The sequence below is a fragment of the Bubalus bubalis genome, chromosome 16 (genome assembly GCF_019923935.1).
Source record: "Bubalus bubalis isolate 160015118507 breed Murrah chromosome 16, NDDB_SH_1, whole genome shotgun sequence".
NCBI lineage: Eukaryota > Metazoa > Chordata > Mammalia > Artiodactyla > Bovidae > Bubalus > Bubalus bubalis.
In genome coordinates this window covers 83548336-83575582 of record NC_059172.1, presented here as the reverse complement: position 1 = coordinate 83575582, position 27247 = coordinate 83548336, and the positions used below count along the sequence as shown (strand labels likewise).

The window sequence follows — 27247 nt, the reverse complement described above, 5'->3', positions numbered from 1 at the left end:
TGATTCATTTATGGAAGGCAGAAGCATATAGTTCACAATTTCTTTTGATTTGTTATGTAATTTGCTATTTAATGGAAGCCTGACAGTTTTACATGGAGAAATGTCTTTCTGGAAGTTACCTGGTCTAGGTGAGGCTAGACTATTGCTATTATTCAAAAATATTTTGTGGCAGCTCTGGTGAAGAAAACAAGACAGACTGACCCTTTCTGTTCTCTCTCCTCATCACTTTCAAAAGCCTGCTTTCTAACACCAAGGTTCCTAGGACTATGTCTGATCTGTAACTTCTTCCAAACCGGAGATTTAAGTGACAGTTTTAGTTAGGTTTGTTAGCGTGTCCCCAAATTGATATTGTTTGCAAATATTTTTGCTTTGACAGTAATTGCATACTTAAGTTTGTGAAGGAATTTGGCGATTCCCATGGTATTCAAAGGTCTGAATTGCGTCTCCTAGCAGATGCACCTATTACTTCACACACTGTTACCCGCTCTTGGTGACATTGAGGCTAACCTTGGAGTCACCTCCCCCGCTGCCACATTCTCCTTTGTCGTACCACCATTTGTTTTTCAATTTGTCCAAGAGGCCTTGTTCATTCAGTTTTAAAACTGCGAGGTTAACAGCATTTCTTGAAACGATAAAACATATCTTGTAAGAAACTGCACAGCTGTTAAGATGTTAGAAGGAATGAGGGTTTAAGCTCTTTTATAAGCTTCTCCCAGATGCTAAATAAACCTCTCATTTTGTTATCCTGCAGCCCCTTCTACCAGGCAATTGTAATTTCCTTCAAAGTATATTAAACCTATGGCATTTGGTGCTATTCACTTTCACAGTTCATTTATTATCAAGTAACTGACATCAACATCAAGAAATTACATGAATTTTCTTTTTTGCAAAACAGTAATAAACTTGAATTTACTAGTAATTGAGAAAGAATTTTGTCTTGAATTCCCTTGCTTCTAGAATGTCAATGACCAATAGGAAAAAAATGAAAATACATTCCCAGAAGGAAAAATATAATTGCACAAACAAATCAACAAATCTGCAACTAATTTTTGTGTAGTGACTTCCTAACAAAGAGTATGGCTTAATTATTATTCCTTTTATTATTTGTATTGGTTCAGTTTTCTGGTCTGGAAGTCATAGGATGGTTAAAAGAAAGGTAGTAGCAGCTCTCAGGGAATTTATATTTGAATTCTGTGTTGATTTTTAAAGTCACTAGCTGCTACTTAGAAAACAGGATCATACATCCAACTTGATTGTTTAAATTATATAATTAAACCCCAGGAAAATATGCTGCATGTGATATGGGCAAACAAACACTAGATTAGATTTCTTCCATGTGTATCTCTATAGGGGATAATGGTGGCATATTCTAATTATTTTCTAAGAGGATTAAAAAAATGTGTCATGGGTTTTGCTTCCCATGTACTTGGTTTCTTTCTTGCTTTCAAGGTACGGGTTTTAATTGAACCATCAACTCTTTAAACAAGTTTTCCCAGCATTTAATGAAATGACTGTTAAATCTAGTGAGTGGCTTATATACTGAGATACTTTGGGTTCAGTTTGTGCCATTCTGTTTGATAATTGCCCAGTTTGGTGATTGATTAATGACAAATTAATTATATTTAATACTTAATTTATTATTATACTTAATAATTAATAATAAAATAAAAACAACCTCATGTTAATGGATAGCATTTGAACATTGATTTGCAAGTGAAATATCATTTAGTTGATTAATAAAATGCATTGTTTGTTTCACCACAAATCAGCCTATTAAAATATTTATTCTCTTAAAATGTGTTTGTAATATTTCAGGTAAATTATGTCTCTTTTCCAGTGTTGTAATGGTCTGATCCACTTGGAGACTAAATATTTCCCATGAATAAACCACATACTTTGAGAGGAGGGACACTTTCTAAGAGTTAGATTGCCATTTACTAAATGCTAATGAAATAGTTAGCTGTTCCCACACTCTGAAGTAAGTCCCACGCTAGTGGTGTAAAATAAGTAATATACTTCCTGGGGTGAAAAGTTATCAGTTTAATCAGCAAAAGGACCAGGCTGAAATGTAGGAATAAATGAAAACTCAGTGTGGCTAGAGACATCTATTTTTAAAAAAATGCTGTTAGGAGAAAAGAATTGTTTAATTTTATTTTCCACAGAAACTAAATTTGTCTTTCAGTGAATTGAAACTAACAAAAGTTTTCAATTTTGGAGAAAATTGTTTTTATAATCCATTTTATTTTAGTCTTAAACATTTCTATTAGATTCTTTTTCAGTAAAGTGCTATCCCAATTATTTTATATGTTGGTTTAGACCACTCCTTTGATAACTATAATCATTTCATGAGAGGGTTATTTAACAGGGTTATTAGCCATATCCAAAAACAGTTTCACAGCACAATAGAAAACAATAAAGCAAAATTAAAAAATGGATAAGGAAAAAAAGATTTATGTTGAGAAAATTGTTTGGAATAAAGCTTTCTACGAAGTTATTCTAAGACATTGTCTTTCTAATAACATCTAATAGGCCATGTAAAAACAGCTCAGTTTCACACTGCTATCCATATATGTGCATGTATGTGTATCTATATTAGTCAATATAACACTCTTGACCAGTAGGTTAAGTCACTGCCCAGTTTACAATTAATCCACATTTTCTTGTGGTTCCTCAATAGAATTCACTTAATACTATCACGTGTAAAATGTACTTTCCATAAATGAAGGCACTTTGTAATTAATATTTAGGGACGATCTTTAGGATTTTGAGGACTTCTCTGATGGCTCAGATGGTAAAGCGTCTGCCTACAATGCAGGAGACCTGGGTTTGATCCCTGGTTCAGGAAGATCCCCTGGAGAAGGAAATGGCAACCCACTCTAGTACTCTTGCCTGGAGAATCCCAGGGACGGAGGAGCCTGGTAAGCTACAGTCCATGGAGTCGCAAAGAGCTGGACATGACTTCACTTTCACTTTCACTTTAGGATTTCAAGATTTCTTTGCCTTTTAAAAAGGCTTGCTATTTTCTGTAATTGTCTTACTAAAGATGTAATTTCTTTGTATAATCAGTTTAGGTCTAACAGTTTCCTTAGACTGCTATTTATAATACAGCACACACCACATCTGTAAGGACAATTTGCATATCTGCTCTACTTTATGGAATGCATCATGTTTACATATTATTAATAAGAATCATCAACTGACTTTTAAAATATACATAAAGTTACTTATGATGGTCTATAGTCCCTGGGGTCACAAAGAGTTGGACACAACTGAGCATGCACACACCTAAAGTTACTTTACTCAGTTTTCTAGATTAGATTAAAAACCATTTTTTATCCGGGTAAAAAGGGAAAGGAACACTGAAGACATAATTACAAGCAAGCCTAAGGAACTCAGAAAGAGTCAGGAAAATAAAGTACATAGAAAGCAGATCCTTGCTGCAGCACATTTTACTACTGCTTTGAAATTCCCTTCATACATTTCAGACATAGATTTTGAAATCTAGGTCAACAAACTAAAACTGATGATGAGAATATTCTTGTCTTGATTAAGCATTAGAGAAGTTGTAATAGTGATTTGCCAAACAGATAAGAAAAAAGAAAAATATCGAGGGTTATTTTTTACATTAATTATTCCCTTCATTCTATTAAATGCAGCTTTTACAGAATAAACAAATGAAATAAATTGCTTTCATTTAAAAATGGAAGGAGAGGAAGAAACAAGTGATCACATTGTTTTTCTAGCGATATAAACTACATTTGAGAGCCCAGGTATGTTGACCATGACCATTTATAAGACTACAACAGGACCTATGTACCATACTTATTTGCCTAGTCCTTTTATGACTTAGCAGAATCCTAGGTAAGAAAAACCCCTCTCCAAATAGCTTTTTCATAGTGGTGAGATGATGGGGAACACAATTCAGGGTTGAAACAAAAATGCTCACTCAGACAAATTCCAGGAACTCTGGAAAAATTTCAAGGGTTTTTATTCCTGAACTGTTGTTCAATTAAGTTTGAGATTATGAAATCTATCTCTCATTGCCCAAGGCTCTGGGACCCATTTTTGTTAACTAAACAAAAGCTGTACAATGGGAACTAACAGACTTAAACTTTTCCATTTATTAATTTTGCATAAATTAATCTAATGCAAATTAAGATTTTCTTGTTGAAAGCATGTTTAATTCAGGCTAAGATATTTATATTTTCCTCTCTATCCTCCCATAAGTAATTTATTATTAATCTATAGATTTAGATATTCTTTTATTTTTACTTTATGCCTTACTCATTGTATTTACTTCTAGACCATAATTCTTATAGTTTATTTTTTTCTGTTAGTGAGATATTAACATTCATATAGAGAAAACTTGAAGAATTTGTTTAATAAAGTACTCATGATTTCCTGGATTTGAGAATATTATCATAAAGGACCGATATACAAGCTTTAGATACAGTTATTGTTTGTACACAAGAAATTTAGGGTATATATAATTTCTAAAATAAAGTCAGCAATATTATATTTAGTCTAGTTAAAGCAAATTCAATTACATTTTACTTAGTAGGATGAATACTTCATTATTGTCTATGATATCAATAATATATGGGCTTAATGGATTTTTTTTGTCTAAACTATGTAATTTTGCTAATGCATTATTATCCTTATAAAGAGGGATTCATTAATTATATGCACATGAAAAAGTCTCCTTAGTTTTAGGCCTGTGCTCTTTTAACTTGAGTATTCTCTTCATACTTAATTCTCTATAAAATTTAAATATCAGGTGTTACAATATTCAGAATATTTACCTGAATGATGCTACAAAGTATTTTCATAGTCCTAGTAAATTTTAGTATTATGTGACTCAACAAGAAATTGTGTAAAATACCTTAGAAAATCCTTTAAAATCTGCAAAAGACATTGGTAGATAGTTTATGCAGGAAGTAGTACAAATCATATAAAAATGATTTACTCTTGCTTAGAATTAAACTAATGTGAATCAAAGAAATGCAATTTTTTTGCTCTTCATATTAGAAAAGCTAAAAGTAAGGATAATATTTAATATAGCCAAGGATTTAATATTGTCCTGAAATTAGAATACACTGAAAATAGAATAGAAAGAAAATAATATGGTTTTATAAAACAAAAAAATCCAGTTCTTACCCTTGCAAATTATTAATAACAATTCCCCTTTGAGGAATCAATCCTAAGAAATAAATCAATGATGTTGACAAAGTAATATGATAAATGTTATAGCATGTTTATATAACAAAACATTGAAAGCAACTTACATGCCCAACAGAAAGGGAGAATTAAGCAGATTTAGTGTACAGCAGTGGTTTTCAATCTTGATTTAAATGTTAGAACCATTTATTACAAATACAGATGCTCAGGACTAACTTGCTGTATCAGAATCTTCTGACATGGTGGCAGCGTGTATATGTTTTTAGAAAGCTCCCTAAAGGATAGCAATGATAAGCACCGATAATCCATATGACTGAATGTTTAACAATCATTACAGGATTTTAATGACAAAGGAAATGCTTAATGTTGAGTGAATAAAAGAAACAAATTTTATATTCATTGTGATCTTAATTTTAGAAAAGATATATAATGTTTATATGTATGTGTATATATATATAAGTGCCATATATATTTTATATATATTTTAAATATTTATTTAAATGCTATTTATTTGTATGTATACATGTTAATGAAAGTCGCTATCTGTAGGTAGTAGGATTATGATTGATTTGGCTTGCATCTTGTTCTTTGTGCTTTCCCACTCATTCAAAATTTTCTTCAATAAAAAGTGACACTTTAGTAAAGAACAAACAAAACTACTCTCTTAATTATTTTATAATATGCATATTAGAATTGTTTCATGCAAATTAAAATATATATTCTATTTTGGATCAAGAAAGATTAAGGAAGTTAGAACTTAGAAATTTTTCTTAAGGATCTCAGAAAAGCATTCATTGTTTGATAGTATGGTTTGCTTTGGCTCACTTGGTTTTGTGTCTCTAGTCAAGGCTGGATGGAGAACATGTGATACATTTGGCTTCTACAAAGGTTCTACCTTATTTGAGGGGAGCAGGTCTGTCAGAGAGGTGTGAGTCTACCCAACAGAAAGGATCTTCAGGAGGTTAATGGAACTCTCAGTGGCTTAGAGAGAAGCCTTGCTGTTTCACAAAAATTACATAGACAAGGTGAATTTTTTCCCTTAGGACAGATTAAATGAAGGTGATTGTGACTAAACTTGAGTCCTGCTAAGTGGGCCATTATATATATATATATATATAGCTTTGTTTTTAAAAAAGATTATATGGTTGGAAGTTATGTTCTTTTCCAAATGAGTATTAAACTCTAAGAAAAAACTTTTTTTCAGGGGTTTTAAAAAAGGCAATTAAAAAAAAAAACTTCCATCATACAACATACTTTTTCTATCCTTCTTTTTGAAATCATGCTAAAATTGCAGATTGAAAAACTCATCTGATTTAAATTTTGTTGTGCAGCAGGTAAATATATGCAGAAGTTTTTCCAGGGCCACTCAATAGGAAAATACTAATTTCATAAAATATAAATAATAACCAACTCAGTATAGATTAGTCATTCTGATATTTAAATGGCTGCATTCTCAGTATTTTAACAAGTGTTATGCACATGAAAGTTCATCCCATATGGAAGATGAAATAGGTAGACAGGAGCAAATGTCACAGAGGATTTGACTTTTGTGGTTTAATCATGTCCTCCTGTTCACTCCCCACCCTTACATAAAGGTAGCTAGAGGAAATTAGCAGGAAAACTGAGAATTTACAACAAATTCCAGAACTTTGTATACAGGCAGTTAATAACTAATTGAGAAAAAGAACTATTTTATTACTCAAAGAAATATAGAAAGTGAATAAAAATCAATAGGCTATCAAACAACTAAATATATCTGATTTATGGAAAGATATTTGTTTTCACAGTTCTACCCTTTATCTGCTATGTAGGCCTGGAAGACTAGCTAATTCTCAGCATTTATCAATGTTCCACTGTTTTCAGTTTAACTTGTAGCTGTGCTCTCACTATTTTTCCCTCAAATTATTCCTTCCAGTAAATAAGCACAAGCCTTTTTTTGCTTCATTGGGTTTGTGTGCTCATTTCCAAAGGAAGAATTTGGGCCAAGTTGCTCTATATGTATATGCAGACATTTTTAGAAAAAATATTAAGTTTTCACTCCAGTTTGCCTATGTGATGACAGTTAAGGCTTATATAAAATGGCACTATTGATCAATAATTTAATACCAAAATTCAGAGGGAAAATTATTTAACGTGAAAAGACAATTCAGACCCAGCAGGATTTATAATGAGCATTTGAAAACCACTTTTATAATGAGGGATTTCTTTTTATTTTGGAGTCTGGATGACATATATATAATTAAGTTATATATAGAGAAATGTACATCATGAGAAACGCTGGGCTGGAAGAAGCACGAGCTGGAATCAAGATTCCCAGAAGAAATATCACTGACCTCAGATATGCAGATGACACCACCCTTATGGCAGAAAGTGAAGAGGAACTAAAAAGCCCCTTGATGAAAGTGAAAGAGAACAGTGAAAAAGTTGGCTTAAAGCTCAACATTCAGAAAACGAAGATCATGGCATCTGGTCCCATCACTTCATGGGAAATAGATGGGGAAACAGTGTCTGACTTTATTTTTTTGGGCTCCAAAATCACTGCAGATGGTGATTGCAGCCATGAAATTAAAAGATGCTTACTCCTTGGAAGGAAAGTTATGACCAACCTAGACAGCATATTCAAAAGCAGAGACATTACTTTGCCAACAAAGGTCCGTCTAGTCAAGGCTATGGTTTTTTCCAGTGGTCATGTATGGATGTGAAAGTTGGACTGTGAAGAAAGCTGAGCACCAAAGAATTGATGCTTTTAAACTGTGGTGTTGGAGAAGACCCTTGAGAATCCCTTGGACTGCAAGGAGGTCCAACCAGTCCATCCTAAAGGAGATCAGTCCTGGGTGTTCATTGGAAGGACTGATGTTGAAACTTAAACTCCAATACTTTGGCCACCTCATACGAAGAGTTGACTCATTGGATAAGACACTGATGTTGGGAGGGATTGGGGGCAGGAAGGGGATGACAGAGCATGAGATGGCTGGATGGCATCACCAACTCTATGGACGTGAGTTTGGGTAAACTCCGGGAGTTAGAGTGATGGACAGGGAGGCCTGGCATGCTGTGGTTCATGGATTCATGTGGTTCATGCTGCAAAGAGTTGGACACGGCTAAGCAACTGAATTGAACTGATAGAAATGTTTGTATTTCATATTTCAATTGAATGAAAAAGAACTGAACAAATAGAGTTAACACTGGGCTAGATTCCAAGAATTGTCTCTAAATTGTGTTCTTTTGGATTTGCATGACTAATTCCTATTTGAGAACTAGGCCCCAAGAATGTGATTCTTAGCAAGAACACTATTTTTTTGTGTGTGAGGATATCTGCTACTAGTTTAGGTAGCACACTAGCTAGAGATTGTGATAAACAACAAAAAATTTTATATTTTAATATTGAGGTTTTTAAATGTAATCTTTACACATATTTTATTCAGCCTGATTTCTGGATTTTTGTCAGTTTTAGGTGGCATACTAGAATATTTTGCCCTCCTTTGGTCATAGACTTCTTTTAGAAGTCAATGAAAGCATGTATACTTTCTCAGGAAAAATACACAAACATGCAAAACTCAGACTGATACACAATTTTAGGGAACTGCATGGAAACAAAATTTGCCATGGCAAAATATATCTGGCTTGTGGATTATTTCAAGATGAAAATAATCATGGCACAAAAGATGCAAGAAGAAACTTTGATCTTCTTGCTAACTGCCTTAAGAATTGAGATAGTATTCCTCTGTTACAGGAATAGAGTTACCACCAGGGATATCTGCAAAGAATATTGGCTAGGTAGGTATCATGGGGGAAACTCTTAGAGATCAGGGTCTATTTTGTATCCCATTGTCTCTGCCTGGCCCTGCAAACATTTGGTTCCCAAACATTTGCTTTTGTATCTCTATGTGAATTGCCTTCCTCCCTTTTGAAGTTCCAAACCTTTACCCACAACATCCCTTTTTGTCTTTTGCTGAAGATGGTATTTAATGTGAGAATTTGGGCCACTTTGGCTAGTTACTATGTTTTCTTGGGTCTCTGCCATGTATATATGTTATTAAACTTTTGTTTGATTTTCTCCTGTTAATCTGTCTCGTGTCAATTTAATTTTTAGAATAGCCAGAAGAGCCTATAAGGGTAAAGGAAAATTTATTACTCCCCAACAGATAGGATTCAACTTTATTGGCTGAACACTACTCCCCATAAAGCTGCTGCAGTTAAGAGACCCTGGGGCACCTGACAAAAGCCAGCACAAGGTATTATTTGTTACCATGTGGGCTAGTCTCACAAATCTCTGGCTGCACGGTCTGTTGGAAAAGAGACTGGTAAGAGTTTTTCTCTTTTCGAAAATTAGATTAACAGGAGAAAATACTTGTGAGGCTAGCTCCTTGGAGTTTGTGACTCTTGGTTTAAAGTTTCATAAAGTACTACCTTTGGTTTGTTGATCATTTTTCCCCAGAGATGGTCACTGATTTTCTTTGTCTTTGTATTTTGTGTCATTTGTTTTAAGGAGAAAACCATTGGTTTGATTAAGTTTTCCCTTTGTCTTGTTCTATGTTTTGAAGGTTTGGTTTATATCCTAATGAGAAAAATCTCTCTGGTTTCTGGCATCCAAAAGGTACACATACCAGTGTTCATTTAGCAGCTAGTTAAATAGGCTGATATTCTGAGCAGTCTCTTTGTTCAGTTGTGCCAGCTCTCACAGGCAATTTTGTCATAAGGGGTCCAGTCTATAAGGGGCCTTTCTCTTCTCAAACTTTTTTGGCTATTTTGAGAGTCACAGAACATGGGGACTAAATCATCTATGGCTTTACTTCAGGACACCTGTTGTGTCCATGATACCATGTCTAGAAAGTTACTTCAGGGTCTTTCTATAAATTGGCTTATTGGTTTAAGTCACTATTAAATTCCTACTCATCAGTGGTCCTTCTTCATGGATCGCAGTCTTTTCATGGTGAAAGTGCTTGCATAACTCAATGTATCCATGAGCCATGTCATGCAGGGTAATCTAAATGGATGGGTCATAGTGAAGAGTTCTGAAAAAATGTGGTCCTCTAGAGAAGAGAATGGCAAACTACTACAGAATTCTTGCCATGCAAACCCTATGAACAATATGAAAAAGCAAAAAGATATGACACCAAAGATGAGCCCCTCAAGTTGGAAAGTGTCTGATAGGCTACTAGGGAAGAACAGAGAACAATTATTAATAGCTCCAGAAAGAATGAAGTGGCTGGGCCAAAGTGGAAATGACACTCTGTTGTGGATGTGTCTGGTGGTTAAAGTGAAGTCCGATGCTATAAAGAACAATATTGCATAGGAACCTGGCATGTTAGGTCCATGAATCAAGGTAAAATGGACATGGTCAAGTAAGAGATGGCAAGAGTGAACATTGACACCTTATGAATCAGTGAATTAAAATAGATGGGGACGGGTTAATTTAATTAAGATGACCATTATATCTACTACTGTGGTTAAGAATTCCTTAGAAGAAATGGAGTACCCTCATAGTCAATGAAAGAGAAATGCAGTACTTGGGTGCAATCTTAAAAAGGACAGAATGATCTCTGTTTGTTTCCAAGGCAAATGGTTCAACATCACAGTAATCCAAGTTTAGGTGCCAACCAGTGATGCTGAAGAAGCTGAAGTTGACCAGTTTTTGTAATGATCTACAACAATAAGCTATGGAAAATCCTGAAAGATATGGGAATACCAGACCACCTGACCTGCCTCTTGAGAAACCTGTATGCAGGTCAGGAAGCAACAGTTAGAACTGGACATGGAACAACAGACTGGTTCCAAATAGGAAAAGGAGTATGTCAAGGCTGTATATTGTCACCCTGCTTATTTAACTTCTATGCAGAGTATATCATGAGAAATGCTGGGCTGGAAGAAGCACTAGCTGGAATCAAGATTGCTGGGAACAATATCAATAACCTCAGATATGCAGATGACACCACCCTTATGGCAGAAAGTGAAGAGGAACTAAAAAGCCTCTTGATGAAAGTGAAAGAGGAGAGTAAAAAAGTTGGCTTAAAACTCAACGTTCAGAAAACAAAGATCATGGCATCTGGTCCCATCACTTCATGGGAAATAGATGGGGAAACAGTGGAAGTGGCAGACTTTATTTTTCTGGGCTCCAAAATCACTGCAGATGGTGACTGCAGCCATGAAATTAAAAGACGCTTACTCCTTGGAAGGAAAGTTATGACCAACCTAGATAGCATATTGAAAAGCAGAGACATTACTTTGCCAACAAAGGTCCATCTAGTCAAGGCTATGGTTTTTCCTGTGGTCATGTATGGATGTGACAGTTGGACTGTGAAGAAGGCTGAGCGCCGAAGAACTGATGCTTTTGAACTGTGGTGTTGGAGAAGACTCTTGAGAGTCCCTTGGACTGCAAGGAGACCCAACAAGTCCATTCTGAAGGAGATCAGCCCTGGGATTTCTTTGGAAGGAATGATGCTAAAGCTGAAACTCCAGTACTTTGACCACCTCATGCGAAGAGTTGACTCATTGGAAAAGACTCTGATGCTGGGAGGGATTGGGGGCAGGAGGAGAAGGGGCCGACAGAGGATGAGATGGCTGGATGGCATCACTGACTCAATGGACGTGAGTCTGAGTGGACTCCGGGAGTTGGTAATGGACAGGGAGGCCTGGCGTGCTGTGATTCATCGGTCGCAAAGAGTCAGACACGACTGAGTGACTGAACTGAACTGAACAACACCTTCTAGAACTAACGCAAAAAAAAAAAAAAAAAAAAAAAAAGATGTCCTTTTCATCATATGGGATTGGAATGCAAAAGTAGGAAGTCAAGAGATATACCCAGAATAACAGGCAAGTTTAGCCTTGGATTACATAATGAAGCAGGACAAAGACTAACAGAATTCTGTCACGAGAACATGCTGGTCATAACAAACACCCTTTTCCAACAATCCAAGAGATGACTCCACACATGGACATCACCAGATGATCAATACAGAAATCAGATTGATTCTGTTCAAGATGGAGAAGCTCTATACAGTCAGCAAAAACAAGGCCTGGAGTTGACCTTGTGTCAGATTATGAGCTCCTTATTGCAAAATTAGGCTTAAATTGAAGAAAGTAGGGAAAGCCACTAGGTCATTCAGGTATGACTTAAATCAAATCCCGTATGATTATACAGTGGAGATGACAAATAGATTCAAGGGATTAGATCTGGTAGACACAGTGCTTGAAGAATGATGGATGGAGGTTCATAACACTGTATAGGAGGTAATGACCAAAACCATCCCTAGGAAAAAGAAATGCAAGAAGGCAAAGTGGTTGTTTAGAAGGCTAAACAAATAGCTGAGAAAAGAATAGAAGCAAAAGGCAAGGGAAAAAGGGAAAGATATATTCAACTGAATGCAGAGTTCCAGAGAATAGCAAGGAGAGACAAGAAGACCTTAAAAAAAATGCAAAGAAAACAGAGTTAAACAATAGAATGAAAAAGACTAGAGATCTCTTCAAGAAAATCAGAGATATCAAGGGAACATTTCATTTAAGGATGGGCACAATAAAGGACAGAAATAGTAAGGACCTAGCAGAAGCAAAAGAGATTAAGAAGATGTGGCAAGAATACACAGAAGAGTATACAAAAAAGGTCAAAATGACCCAGATAACCACGATGGTGTAGTCTCACCTAGAATTGGGCATCCTGGAGTGTGAAGTCAAATGGGCCTCAGGTAGCAATACTATGAACAAAGCTAGTAGAGGTGAAGGGCTTTCCAGGTAGTGCTAATGGTGAAGAAACCCCCTGTCATTGCAGGAGATATAAGAGACACGAGTTTGATCCCTGGGTTGGGAAGATCCCCTGGAGAAGGGCATGGCAACCTATTCCAGTATTCTTGCCTGGAGAATCCCATGGACAGAGGACCCTGGCGGGCTATTGTATATGGGGTTGGAAAGAGTCAGACATGACTGAATCGACTTACAAGGCATGAACAGTAGAGATGAAGAAATTCCAGCTGAGCTATTTAAAATCCTAAAACCTAAATCCTAAAACTCAAAGTGCTACACTCAATATGTCAAGAATTGGGAAAACTCAGCAGTGGTCACAGGACTGGAAGAGGTCAGTTTTCATTCCAACCCCCCAAAACAGCAATGCCAAAGAATGTTCAAACTACCATAGAGTTGTTCTCATTTCACATGCTAGCAAGGTTATGCTCAAAATTCTTCAAACTAGGCCTCAGCAGTATATGAACTAAGAAATTCCAGGTGTTCAAGCTGGATTTAGAAAATGCAGAGGGACCAGGGATCAAATTGCCAACATTTGTTGGATCATGAAGAAAGCAAGGGAGTTCCAGAGAAAATATCTACTTCTGCTACACTGACTGTGCTAAAGCCTTTGTCTGGGTCACAGCAAACTGTGGAAAACTCTTAAACAGATGGGAGTACAAGACCACCTTACCTGTCTCCTGAAAAATCTGTATGCAGTTCAGAAGCAGTAGTTAGAGCCTCACATGGAACAACTGACTGATTCAAAATTGGGAAAGATGCATGACAAGGTTGTATATTGTCACCCTGCATATTTAACTTATATGTGGATTACATCATGTGAAATTCTGGGCTGGATGAATCACAAGCTGGAATCATGATTGTCAGAAGAATATCAACATTCTCAGATATGCAGATGATATCATTCTAATGGCAGAAAATGAAGAGGCACTAAAGAGCCTCTTGATGAAGGTGAAAGAGGAAAGTGAAAATGCTGGCTTGAGACTCAACATTCAAAAAACTAAGATCATGGCATTCAGTCCCATCATTTCACGGCAATAGAAGGGGCAAAAGTAGATGCAGTGGCAGATATTATTTTCCTGGGCTCCAAAATCACTGAGGAAAGTTACTGCAGCCATGAAATTAAAAGATGCTTGCTCCTTGGAAGGAAAGATATGATAAACCTAGACAGCATATTAAAAAGTAGAGACATCACTTTGCTGACAAAGGTCCGTATAGTCAAAACTATGGTTTTTCCAGTAGTCATACAGATGTGAGAGTTGGACCATAAAGAAGGCTGAGCACCAAGAATTGATGCTTTCAAAGTGTGGTGCTTGGAGAAGACTCTTGAAATCCCCTTGGATTGCAAAGATATCAAACCAGATAATCATAAAGGTGATCTATCCTGAATATTCATTGGAAGGACTGTTGCTGAAGCTAAAGCTCCTATACTGTGGCCACTTCATGAGAAGAGCCGACTCAGTGGGAAAGTTTGAAGCAAAAGGAGAAGGTAACAGCAGAGGATGAGGTAGTTAGATAGCATCATCAACTCAATGCACATGAATTTGAGCAAACTCTGGGAGACAGTGGAGATAGAGGAACCTGGAGTGCTATAGTCCATGGGATTGCAAAGAGGTGGACACGACTTAGCAACTGAACAACAAATGACAATAACATCAATGGCCAGATGATGGATCTTTTGAATTGGAAAAGCTTCTAAATTGGTCAATATTTGCAAAGCTCTCATCATAGATAGATGTACTACTAGTATCTATGGAAAGACTGAATTAAAAGTTGGATACAAAGAAATATAACAGCTAACTTTAAAAAGTCTCTTAGTTTTAAAAATAAAAGAAAATCTTTTCAGGAAGCCTTATTAAATTCATATTCTAAGTGGGTCTTACAGGTGCTAATAAAAACATTGTTTATTAATAAGCAAATGGAAGAGAAAGAGTGTCTTTTTGGGAAAGAGACTCTTCCCAAAAAGAAAAAAATTCTAAAGAGTTGTTAAATAATAAAGTAAATAAAACAAATAATGAAAGTGGGAATAAAGAGGAATCAGAAAGGGAAGAGTCATGGGACTAATCAAAGCAGAATGAAAATCTTTAGATGGTTATTAAGAATTGGGATAAATAAAATGAGCATTTGTGGGATCAAAACAAAGGTTTTATAATACAGTACTACCTAAGATTGTGTGAGTCCAAAGGACCCCATAATGGTTCTCTCCAACAGTAAAGATCCCAAACAAGTCTACTCTAATTACTTCAGTTTAGTTAAATTTTAAAAGCTGGAAGGAAAAGATTAAGAAGACTGAGGAAACTGAGAAAACTGCAACTTTTTCGGGGCAACAGTTAGGCCAATTAATCAAGTTAAATATTGACAAAAGAGCCTTGGTCCCTTGGGTCTACCCCTTACTAGGGTCATCAGAACCTTTGTATAGGAATGAAGCAAATGGCTGGGGGATAAAAAGCTTCTGGGACTCCTTGTAAGACTGAGACTTGTTGATGGCATTTTATTGGAAGCTAAGGTTACAGAACTGGTAGAACTGAGATGGAAATTTATTAAAATTTATGTATTTGAGTGGACTTTGTGTAAGACGGTTGCATTTCTTTTGCCTTGATGATATTGTAGGGATGAGCATTTTGTCTTCCCTTGCCTGGTTTTGTAAGATGGGGCAGGTAAACCCACTGTTTAGGGAGTATTAATTGAATAAAGGAAGCTGATAGTGCTGAGCTCACATAGTATGAGATGGAAACCCAGAAACTGGGGGCTGATATTTAGGGGCTAAAAGAAGCAATAGTGGAAGATTTTGCCCCAAGAGTGAACTGGTATGTGGAAGTGCTCCCTCAGAGGAAATCTAATTCACATCCTCCTTAAAGATTTATCAAGGACAAGTATATAAGTTTTTTTCCACAAATAATAAAAATCTGAGCATTATAATTTTTTTCCAATTTTTATTTATAAACTAGTGAGTTTGTGATATACCTGATTCATGACTTAAGTTTTACAGTGAAATCTATGAGAGTTCTGGTTGTGTTTATGTTTATGTATGTGGATTATTGATATGGTATTTTTCTATCTCCAAATGATATTATCAAAATTAATTTCCAAAAGAGCTCTTTTTAATTGCCTTAAAAATAAGTGCTTATGAATTAAATATTTCTAAATGTAGTAGAAACTAACCCAAATGTTTTCCAGTGTACCTGATTTAAGATTAATCTTTAGTAAGTAAAAGCAAGTTTAAGCTTGTTGGTTTAATTAAATAGGCCTATCTCAAGAGTTACCAGCATTAATTGTAAAGCTTATATTCTACTAGGTTTCAGTTCAGTTCAGTTCAGTCACTCAGTTGTGTCCAACTCTTTGCAACCCCATGAATCACAGCATGCCAGGCCTCCTTGTCCATCACCAACTCCCAGAGTTAACTCAAACTCATGTCCATTGAGTCAGTGATGCCATCCAGCCATCTCATCCTCTGTCATCTCCTTCTCCTCTTGCCCCCAATCCCTCTCAGCATCAGGGTGTTTTCCAATTGGTCAACTCTTTGCATGAGGTGGTCAAAGTATTGGAGTTTGAGCTTCAGCATCAGTCCTTCCAATGCACACCCAGGACTGATCTCCTTTAGGATGGACTGGTTGGATCTCCTTGCAGTCCAAGGGACTCTCAAGAGTCTTCTACAACACCACAGTTCAAAATCATCAATTCTTCAGCACTCAGCTTTCTTCACAGTCCAACTCTCACATCCATACATGACCACTGGAAAAACCATAGCCTTGACTAGACCAACCTTTGTTAGCAAAGTAATATCTCTGCTTTTCAATATACTATCTAGGTTGGTCATAACTTTCCTTCCAAGGAGTAAGCGTCTTTTAATTTCATGGCTGCAATCACCATCTGCAGTTGAAGCCCAAAAAAATAAAGTCTGACTACTAGGTTTACCACAAGTTAAATACATTCAGGTATCTCTGTTACAAACTTGGTCGGCAAAAATGATAAATTTGTATGATAAAATTTTTACAGGTAATTAAATAAGTTTAAATGAAACAAAAGTTTTTAGGTGAAATCTTTAATAATAATTATGTTTTATGGCATAGCTACTTAAAAATAGTTTCCTCAAATTTGTTTTGGTAACTTGAAGCTTTAGAGTTTTGCTAAGTTAAATGATGGGAATTCCTGAATGTTTAGATCATTTCCAGAGAAGATAAAATGCTGAAACATTAATTGTTAAATAAATCTATTTTTTGTCTTCTTATTACAGAGAACTAAAGATATTTGGGTTTATTAAAATGTGTCATGGATCACATTGAAAAAAATTATGCTGTAAGGGAGTCTTGTTAAGAGATAAAGCTTTATTGGAATATTTGTATATATATGTAAATACATATATTTACATGCCTTTGAAATCTTTTATTGTCACTTTGGTTAAGTGAATAAGTATTGCTTTACAGTGACCTATAATCGTATTTGATCAAGTGATTTAAGACATTTTGATAACTTTGAGAAAGTCTCCCAAATCAAAATTCTAAATAAAGTCCCTTTGAGCCTCTACTTAACTTTGAGATGTTTCATAGGGCCCCTGAAACATCTCAAAGAGAGATACTAAATTAAAAAACATTGGTACATTAAAGTATATGGAAATCATTGTTAAATGAGCAATGATAAATCTTAGGTGTATCGTGTGGGTAATACAGGTGTTCTAGAGGTTATATGAAATTCCTAAAATTCAGATATGTCCTGGTATGTTATCAGTCATATTTTTAGTTATTATCTTAAAATATTGCATGTCACAGAAATAGACAAATTTCCATGCCAATTGCATTGCAATTAGATCTTTAACTATGTGATTTTAAGTTTTTGTCATTCATAGATAGTTTTTGTTTTACTAAAATGCTCTTAGAAAATGAAGATGTTCATAGAAATGATTTTTGGACAAATATAAGTTTGTGATAACTTTTAGATCACGACACTAAACTGCTAAGAGACTATAGAATTCTAATGAAAAACCTAATGGCTTCATAAAACTGTTAATAAAAGATCAAGATCAATAAGAATTAATTATATGGAACTGAATGAACTGATGAATATGATTTATAATTTTTATAACTTTTTATCTGAAATATTACTGACATTTTCATCATTGCTTTCCAGATACAAAGAAATATTTCCTCTTCTATTAACTTATAGCAATTTGGCAAATTGTACCTATGTAAAAAGAATTGAAACATCTTTTTCTTCCTAACTGATCCCCTCAGAATTTAGAAACTCTTAGTGAGTATTTTTATATTTTTTTACATACTATAAAAATATATTTTTTTACATGCTATATATTTATTTACATACTTTCACTAAGAATTTGTACTCCTTGTATTAGAAGACAATCAGAAACATTGGTTATATTATCAAGGCTTTGACTGGAATGTCACATTTAAAAATGTCCACACAGCTTGAAGGAATTAAGATCAACTGTATGGAGCCATAAAACCCTTTGGAAAAATAGCCTGGTAGTTTTCTTATATGGTTCCTAGCAGCCTTACCAGTTGAGTAAGAAAGGTTATTTCCTGGAAGGCGCAGGAAACTCAGGATATTTTGGAGACCTTGTGGGCTAACTGGTAAAGAATTCGCTTACAATGAAGGAGACCTGGGTTCAATCCCTGGGTTGGGAAGATCCCTTGGAGAAGGGAAAGGCTACCCACTGCAGCATTCTAGCCTGGAGAATTCCATGGTCTGTGTAGTCTGTGGGGTCTCAAAGAGTTGGACACAACTGAGCGACTTTCACTTTCTTTTTCAAGATGAGAAGAATTCACCCAAATTTATATATATTACAGGTAAATCTGGTAGCAAGTCCTTGGCATGGTTTCATGGTATGAGAGGCATTTAAAAATTTAATCTGGAGATTCCTTTGAAAATTTCCAGCAAAGCAGATCAATTACTGTTTTTGCTGGACTTAGGTAGATAACCAAGGCAAATTTAATGACATTTATTTTGAAAACGAATTAGTCTTAATTTGATTTTCTTTGATAGAAGTAAGGGTAATTTTTAGAAAAAAAAAAAAAAAAGCTTAGTGTTTTCAGTTTTTCTTCTGCTTCTTATTTTAACTTGGAATCATTGAGAATAAATGCTGCCCTTTTCCTGAAGCCCTGCAAACTGAAGCTGAACAATTTGATATAAACTTGAGCGATCACAATAATTGCCTATATTTAGACAAACTTCTTGACTATTGCTGTGTAAGATTCTCAGGAAATTTACCTGAATACCTAATGACATCATTGAAGACATTTCATACCGCAAAACATGCTTCAGTCTTGATTATCTAGAAATCTTGACTGGCGGCTCTCAGGACTCAGATACTGGGTTTATAATTTACTTCAATCATTAACCTTTGTGGTTTTTTTGCCTCCATACAAATACCTCCTACCTGATTGTTTGCACCATATAGCCCTAACTTTGAGAGCCCACCTGCATCATGGCCTCCTGAAATAAACTGATTAGTTGTCAGACTATGTGGTTGATTTGATGAGCTATAAAGCAACATATCAAGTCAAATTCTGGACGATGAAATGTCTAAAAGAAACTTCAAAGACGAGACTATAGGTGAACAAAATCTGTTGCCCCCAAATATTTCTGGCATGCAAATTATTTCAAATTGAAAACAATCAAGGCTTGAAAGGCTCAGGAAGAAACTTTGACCTTGCTAACTGCCTTAAGAATTTAGGTAGAGGGCCTTTTATAGGAATAGAACTAACACCAGAGAATATGGGCTAGGTGTGTTGGGAAAACTAGAGATCACAGTCTACTCAGCATCCCACTCTCTCCCCATGGCTCAAGCATTTGTTTCCCAAATATTTGCTTTTTCCTCTCTATGTGAATTGTGTTTATCCCCATTTGAGGTACCAAATCACTACCCTCAACAATCTCTTTTGTCTTTAGTTGAAGATGGATTTAAGGTGAGGGTTTGGGCCATTTGGTGAGTTACTCAGTTTTCCTGGGTCTTTCCCTGTATACATGTTATTAAATTTTTGTTTGATTTTCTCCTGTAATCTGTCTCATATCAATTTAATTCTTAGCCTGGCTGGGGTAGAGGAAGGGTGTCTAACTCTCTCTGACAATTCTAATAAACCTATTTTAAAATTAATTAATGACTTTTCAAGTATGCTTATTAAAGATAAGTAAAAATATTTCTGTGACCCATATTGGCTCCAGAATTTTAATAGAGAAGAGGTTTTTAGACTATGATTTGGCAGAAATGAATTTCCAAGATATTAACTCCATTTGTGATCATTCTGAAAACACATCATATATGGGTTTTTTTTTAAAGGACTGTATGTTAAATCAATAAAAATTTAAAATAAATGTTGTCAAAAGATACTTTTATTTATCCTTACATAATATTTAGAAAATGTAGTCATATTAAATAATGTAAATTTTATTTTTGGTGGCCTTTTGAGTGTGCAGTTTGAGATTATATGAGATAAAGTCCCTGCCCTAAGCCACCCCATTGTTATCATTATCCATGATCAAATTGTACAAAAGAGGGTTTTATTTCAAGATGAGATCATAACTATCTAGATTAAGTGCTTCAAGTTACCTCTGGTTATTATTCACTTTTTAAAGTTGTGATTATCATCATTCTAAAGTAAAACTTCAAAAATACTAGGCCTTTCAGAAAGATGCTTTGTCTGGACTGTCATTTTCTATGTAGACCCTGTCCCACCCCAAACTTTAGATACTTTCATCTCCTAGACCATTCTCTTTATTCTCTTTATACACCTTCCAGAATTCTAAACTATTCCATTCCATGTACCCCGACCATGTTTCCTTCTTCCATCCTTTGCCAGTTCTTAAAAGCTTTCATTGATTGTTTAAAGAACTAGAATCCTATAATATTTGAGTCAAACTGTGGTTTAGAGGTTGTCTACAACTTTCTCATTTTATAGGTGTGGTCACTGGGGTCTAATGAAAGTTAGGTGACTTGCTCAACAAAGCCCAGCTGGGACACAGGTCTTCTGCCTTCTAGTCCAGTGCTCTTTCCCGCAGAACTATGGTATCTTTGCTTTCTGTCATCCTGTGAAGTTAAACTATACTCATCCTTCCTATGGCTCTCTAAGGAAAATTTCCTTTTTCCTGAGAAGTTTTTTATGCTTGGTAGGGGTTACCTTTTGGTTAAGTTTTGACTCATATACCTTGCCCTATTAAGTCGGCAACTTCTGTTCTCTCTAAACACTCCTTCAGCTGAGATAAATCTTAAAAAGCAAATAATCCTGTCAACTGGCCTGATCCTTCCTAAAAGAAATTACAGTAGATGACTTTCTTTAAAAAACAATACTAACAACCTAAATGATGATTTGATTTCATTTGATGGTAACATTTATTTTCTCCTAAGGTTAAAATTGGATAGGTTTTTTTGTTACAAGGTTCTTAATGATTTAAGTGCTGATCTTTTACAATATGTAATCTTGAGTTTCCAAGAATAGCATCATAATGAAGCATCAGTATAATGAATTAGATGGTCACAAAAACTCAGTTTCATCTTTGAATTTTTGTTTCCTCTCCTTTCTCATAGTCGATCATCCATTAAGAACTGTTTTTCTGAAAATGTCACCTATTTTCATTTCTATTACATTGACACCACCTTATCAAAATCCTTATCACCTGAGACAAGATCCACTGACTCAGTCCCTTCTCAGATGCTCACAGTCAAAATAACTTTGCTTCTCTGCTCATATGTAGTGCTTTGTCAAAAACTTTCAGTGATTCCTGATTGCCTCTAAAATACTATTCTAATCTTTCTGGTATTCATGGCTTTCCAACAATTCAGTTTACATATGCCTTTACAATATAATTTTATTAAGCCAGACTCTGTGTCAAGTTATGTGTATTCTCACTGAATCCTCATTGAATCCTCATGGCTAGTAAATGGCAAATGGAAATGGAACCTGGGTATCTCTAACACAGAAGCCCAGCCTCTTAAGCACTAGTCTACCAAACAGAACTTCTCTTCCTCTAGCCAGTCTTATTTTCTTATAATCTCAAATATATTTTATTCAGAATGAATTCCAGTCTCATGATAGAAAGTTCACCAGGAATTCCTTTTTTTCTCTCTTAGCTTTTCTAAATTTCTTATAATTTTCCAATAATCACTCATTGACTTATTCATTCAACTGGTACATCTGAACCTATTTTATCAGATCTTTCCCAGATATTCTAATTACCTCCTGCTTCTTTAAATTATCTATATATTATGTAGTACACTCAAATTTGCTCTAACATTTCATTACAATGTTAGCTGTACATTTTTTTCTCCTTGGAAAGCAGCAGCTGTGTCTTGTGATACTTTATAACATTTTCAGTCCCAGTGCAGGGCAAGAAATAGAGTAAGCAGGCAATAACTAAATGTAGGATGATATCTCAATGAGTTGACTTAAGGTGGTAGTTTTCAAGCAACCATTCAAATGAAAGCATAGTGTATTATACAATGAAAGAGAATCTTTCAACCATGGAACCTGATAAATTTTGAGAAGACCTGATATGAAGAATGTTTTAAAACAAAATAAAAGAACGCAAAAGGCTTCAAAACTGTCTGTTAAATATCGGCAAGAGGAACATATGAAATTACTGACTCTAGAACTTTTGTCCACTGTATAAACAAAATAATCTAAGAAGGTATTCCATATTATAGATAGTTAAAATAAAGGGATCACCAGTTCAGTTTGTGTAGCCAAAGAAAGAATACTAAAAGATAAAATCAAATATGTTTGTGAATATCAAGGGAAATCTGATACTTTCAATGAAAGTTAAAGATAAAAATCACAGATACTAGTATTTCTGTAGTTCAGTTCTAATCTATTTTAGTATAGCAAATAAAACATACTGCCTTTAAATATATTTTTTCTACGTAGAACAATATAATTCAGCATATTTCAGAAATTAAAAATTTAATTTATCATAAAAAGATTTTAAATGTCAATTGTATTTGGTTTAACTTGATTAAGATTTATTTTGTTGTACATATAAATATGTATTTAATTCACTAAATACATCTACCTAATCTTTATATACAAATACTTTAAATTTCCTATCAAGTTCTTGAAAGAAAATATTAAAGTTTTAATTTTTCTCTTTCATTTAAGGTTTCTGTTTTTTAGTAATAGACTAGCTTCCTAGGTAGTTCTAGTGGTAAAGAATGGCCAGCCAATATAGGAGACATGAGTTGTTGGTTTGATTCCTGGGTCAGAAAGATCCCCTGAAGGAAGGCATGCAACCTGCTCCAGTATTCTTGCCTGGAGAATCCCATGGACAGAGGAGCCAGGCAATTGACAGTCCATAGGGTCGCAAAGAGTTTGACATGACTGAAGTGACAGAGCATGCGTGCACAGCCTTTAAATATAACTTAAAATCTATAGTTTGTCTTTTAAGTGATTTTGTTTCATCTATCTTTAAGTTTTGACTCAGATTTTGGTTAGGTGGGAGAATAGCAAAAACAGAAAAAGGAAATTGTTTGGTAAAAATAGGGTCTTGAAAAGAAGCTATCTGAATTTGCCAAAGAGGGCTCATAACTAGGAGAATGTGTGGCTTTTCCATTATTCTCTGAAAAGAACTGAAGACTTGGATTTCTAAATACATTTGTCTGTGAATAGTATAAGCTTATGCCATCCTAAGTAAAATACAAACCTCTTATCTTTGAGAGCGACAGGGCATACAATCATATTTCAAAACAGAAACATATTCTCTCATTTATTTTTATTAAGAAGAAAGTTTAAATTATTAAAATAGTCTCACCTACTGTTGCTCCTATTGATGTTAATACTAGATCAATATCACACAGTCTTTAAGCTATTAGCTCAGGGGTTGGATATTTTTTAAATTACCAGTTTGGGCACTTTCACCATCTAGTCTTAATATATTTAATAAATTGAATGTAGGTAACATGAGATCAGTACTTTCACTTTACTGAGAAACTAAAAAAAGAAAAAATGATGTTTTATCTCAATTTCAGGTTATCCAAAAGGACTAGAAATCACTGCAGAACCATCAATTCTTTCTTAGAATGAAATTATCATGATATATTTTATAAGAATTCAAAGTATATAACAGATCTACCTGACATAACTAATGTCTGTGTGGGTGTCAAATTCTAACACATCAATACTTCACTAAAAATATTTTGACTTTTTTTTCTTTCTTTTCTTTTTTTTTTTTTGCTTAAGCAATCCATGTATCTGGCATGATAAAATTCAGGAATAAATACATTAGGAATAAATAATGTACCTTAAATATAGCCTATACTTTTCACTAAGAGAGTCCGTGAGTGAGAAAGCCAAAGTTAAGTTCTATCTGACAAAATGCTTTATCGGCTAAAAGTTCAGTAATTAGGTTTCTGGATTTGATGACCATTGCAACATCATTGGGCTTCCCCAGTGGCTCAGTGGTAAAGAATCTGCCTATAATGTGTGTGCCATAGGAGACTTGGGTTTGATCGCCTGGGTCAGGAAGGCTCCCTGGAGGAAGGCATCGCAACCCACTCCAGTATTCTTGCCTGGAGAATTCCATGGACAGAGGAGCCTGGTGGGCTACAGTCCATGGTATTGAGAGAGTCATACACGACTGAAGCGACTTAGCACGACAAGGCAATCTCATTAATCTACATAAATGTTGGTATAAAATCAAATTTCTAGTTTGTATGTGTCCTCTCATTTTCATTCCTAGTTACATGACTAGTATGGTTCCTGCTCAGAAGGCAACACTCTCTAACAATAATATATCCTTCTGAAATGACTTTCTTTCACTAAAACCCCCCAAATCCAATTTTAAGCTGATGTCAAGATTCTAAACATATCTGTAACAAAGAAAAAACTGCTTCTGAAAGATGATTATTTACTAGCAACTCACTGCTTGAATTCTCATTCTTTCTGCACATGTCTTTTTTTTTTCCTAAAATTTCCTTCTTTATCCACAAGTGTCTTAGTTATATGATCCTAGAGCTTTCTTAAAATCTGTTTGAGTCATGTAAGATCTAGCCTTCTTGAGAGTAACAATAACAAAAAAATATTACTGGATAGAATCTGGGAGCTGATCCCTCCATAATCCATAAGACTTCTTCAAATATCTCAAATTCTTGATGTTTTTATAAATTCTCACTTTTAATTTCACTTGTTTCTCACTTTGCACTTCTCCCCTATGGAAGGACCAATTTGAAATAGGGTATTAAATTCAGGAAATACTGATGTTGTGTTTATGGATAACAACATAAAACATGAGAAGTAACACTGGAAACCATTAATAGCAATGAAAGAGGCCTGGTAAGTGCTTCTATAAGCATGGAGAAATACTGGTTGAAACAATATTACCTCCCTTTCCTCTTAGATTTTTCTAACCACAGCTTTCAAAAGGTACCTTAAAATTTCACTAATATATATTACTTCACACCAAGTCTAACCTGACCATATTTACAATTATATATCATTTAAATTACATCAGCTGCTTAGTTAAAGTAAAAAATTTCTTAATAATGATATATTTTCTATAGAAACACTTTGGATTTTACCAAAATTTTCACAACCTTATTATCCATTATGGTTTGATTGTCAGTTACCATCCATATTTTACATGTAATAAAATTCCAAACTGATGACAATTTCCTAAGACCTATGTAAGAATCTAATCCTTAATAGAAGACTGGCACTGATGTTTAATGATGATAAAAAAAAAACTCAGCATATAACTGATAAGACGTGTGAAGGTTTTTTATTCTGCTATTACATTTGTATGTGGGTATTCAAATAACCATTATGCACAGATGGCAAGCTGGTTTCTTAATCCTGTTAAGTTAAAAAAATATAAATGTATAAAGAAAAGAGGATTAAAAATAGGTGGGGGAGGGGTTTCCTTCAAATAAATGGAACCCATTCTTTTGAAAGAAAACTCCCCTCTTACCTTAGTCCTGGAGCTGGTTAGTTCTCCTCTGTCCTCCTCCTAGGGGAGAAATACCCAAAGTTAAACAATAATAGAACATGGTCTTGTATTAAAGTCAAGTTCAGTTCTGGCGGATCCTTTTCTCATGTCTCACAAGACACTACCAACTGTCTGATATACTGGAGCATTCACTGAATTGAACTTAAGATCCATTTAAGGATTAAACCAACATTAGCTTTGTAAAGGGGACAAAATTGTCTGCTCTTTAGTCTATTTTATTAGAGCTCCAATAAATTGAATACTGATTTAGAGCAAAGTAATTTATGGAAGAGCATTGACTTGTTAATTTTCATCAGCCGGAGTGAATTATGTAGGGTGTACCATGAAAGTACCTAGAGTTCCCCAGGTAGGGAGAGGCATGCTGTGATGTTTCAACCCATTTCCCTGATGTTCATGTCTTTTGAGGGTATAATGATAGTGCTAGAGGCAACATCATATTTGGAGCAGTACTAAATCTGATATGAACTAGAATTATTGTAAAAGTGAAAAAAAAAACCCTTAATAGGTCATTAGATTGGAAGACTAAGAAAAAGTCTGGGAGATGAGTATGATTGCAAACTATGTGATTTAATTTTTCAAAACAGGGAATTGTAGGTAAGATAAATATGGGATTTTTTTTTTTTTCTTAACGTGTCTATCTAACTAGGACTCTTAGCTTCTTTGGAGAGAAACAAGATAGCATAGTGAAATGAGCATGGATTTGGTAATTATACAACAATGGGCTTCTATTTCAGTTCTATCATTTCTCAGTTATTTGACTTGAATTTCAACAACATCATCTGTCCAGATGAAGATACCAAAAAATATGTTCATATATGTATGCTTGATATGTAGTAGATATTAATTTTTTTTCTTTTCATTTATATGGTCTTTGATATGGTCTTTTTTTTTTTTTTTAAATTGGAGTTTTTGCTGTACAACAAAGTAAGTCAGTTACACATGATATATTTTTTTCTTACTTGAATGACTTCATCTCTTCAGAGACCACTGTCTAATTAATTGACCTTAGAGCCAATTCCTGGATACCCCTTGACATAATTTCAGGGATAGTGACTGGCTCCCATAAAAAAATCAAATACCAGACAGTTAATTAAATTCTGTGAGACATGGAGGAAAGTGGAGACCAAGAATGAGCCTGAACCCATACAAGATCATGTGCTATTGTTATTTAACTTTGGGTAACTTATTAAAATTCTTTATCAAGTAAAATGACATCAAGTGAGAAAATGGATGTACTTTTGGAAGCTCAGGTTGTCACAATATATTCCAGAAATATCAAAATGAAGGATGTTGTAGCTGTTACTCAAATGGCTATTATGAATATATGCAGGGAAAAAACACTGTATGGAAGATTCTGTATTATACGTCTATTACTATTACTACTTATTTA

The 27247-nt window shown here is 34.7% G+C and overlaps 1 protein-coding gene across 4 annotated transcripts in view; it reads right to left on the bottom strand.

Moving 5' to 3' along the window:
* GRIA4 (glutamate ionotropic receptor AMPA type subunit 4) overlaps window positions 1-27247 on the bottom strand; it is a 673155-nt gene that overhangs the window by 13820 nt on the left and 632088 nt on the right. For 2 of the 4 annotated variants that reach the window (XM_025267032.3, XM_025267030.3), the window contains exon 14: window positions 508-622. The exons of the other annotated variants lie outside the window; for them this stretch is intronic. In XM_025267032.3, the coding sequence (XP_025122817.2) occupies window positions 508-622 (115 nt within the window). The remainder of the gene's footprint in view (window positions 1-507; window positions 623-27247) is intronic. 4 annotated transcript variants of the gene reach the window in all.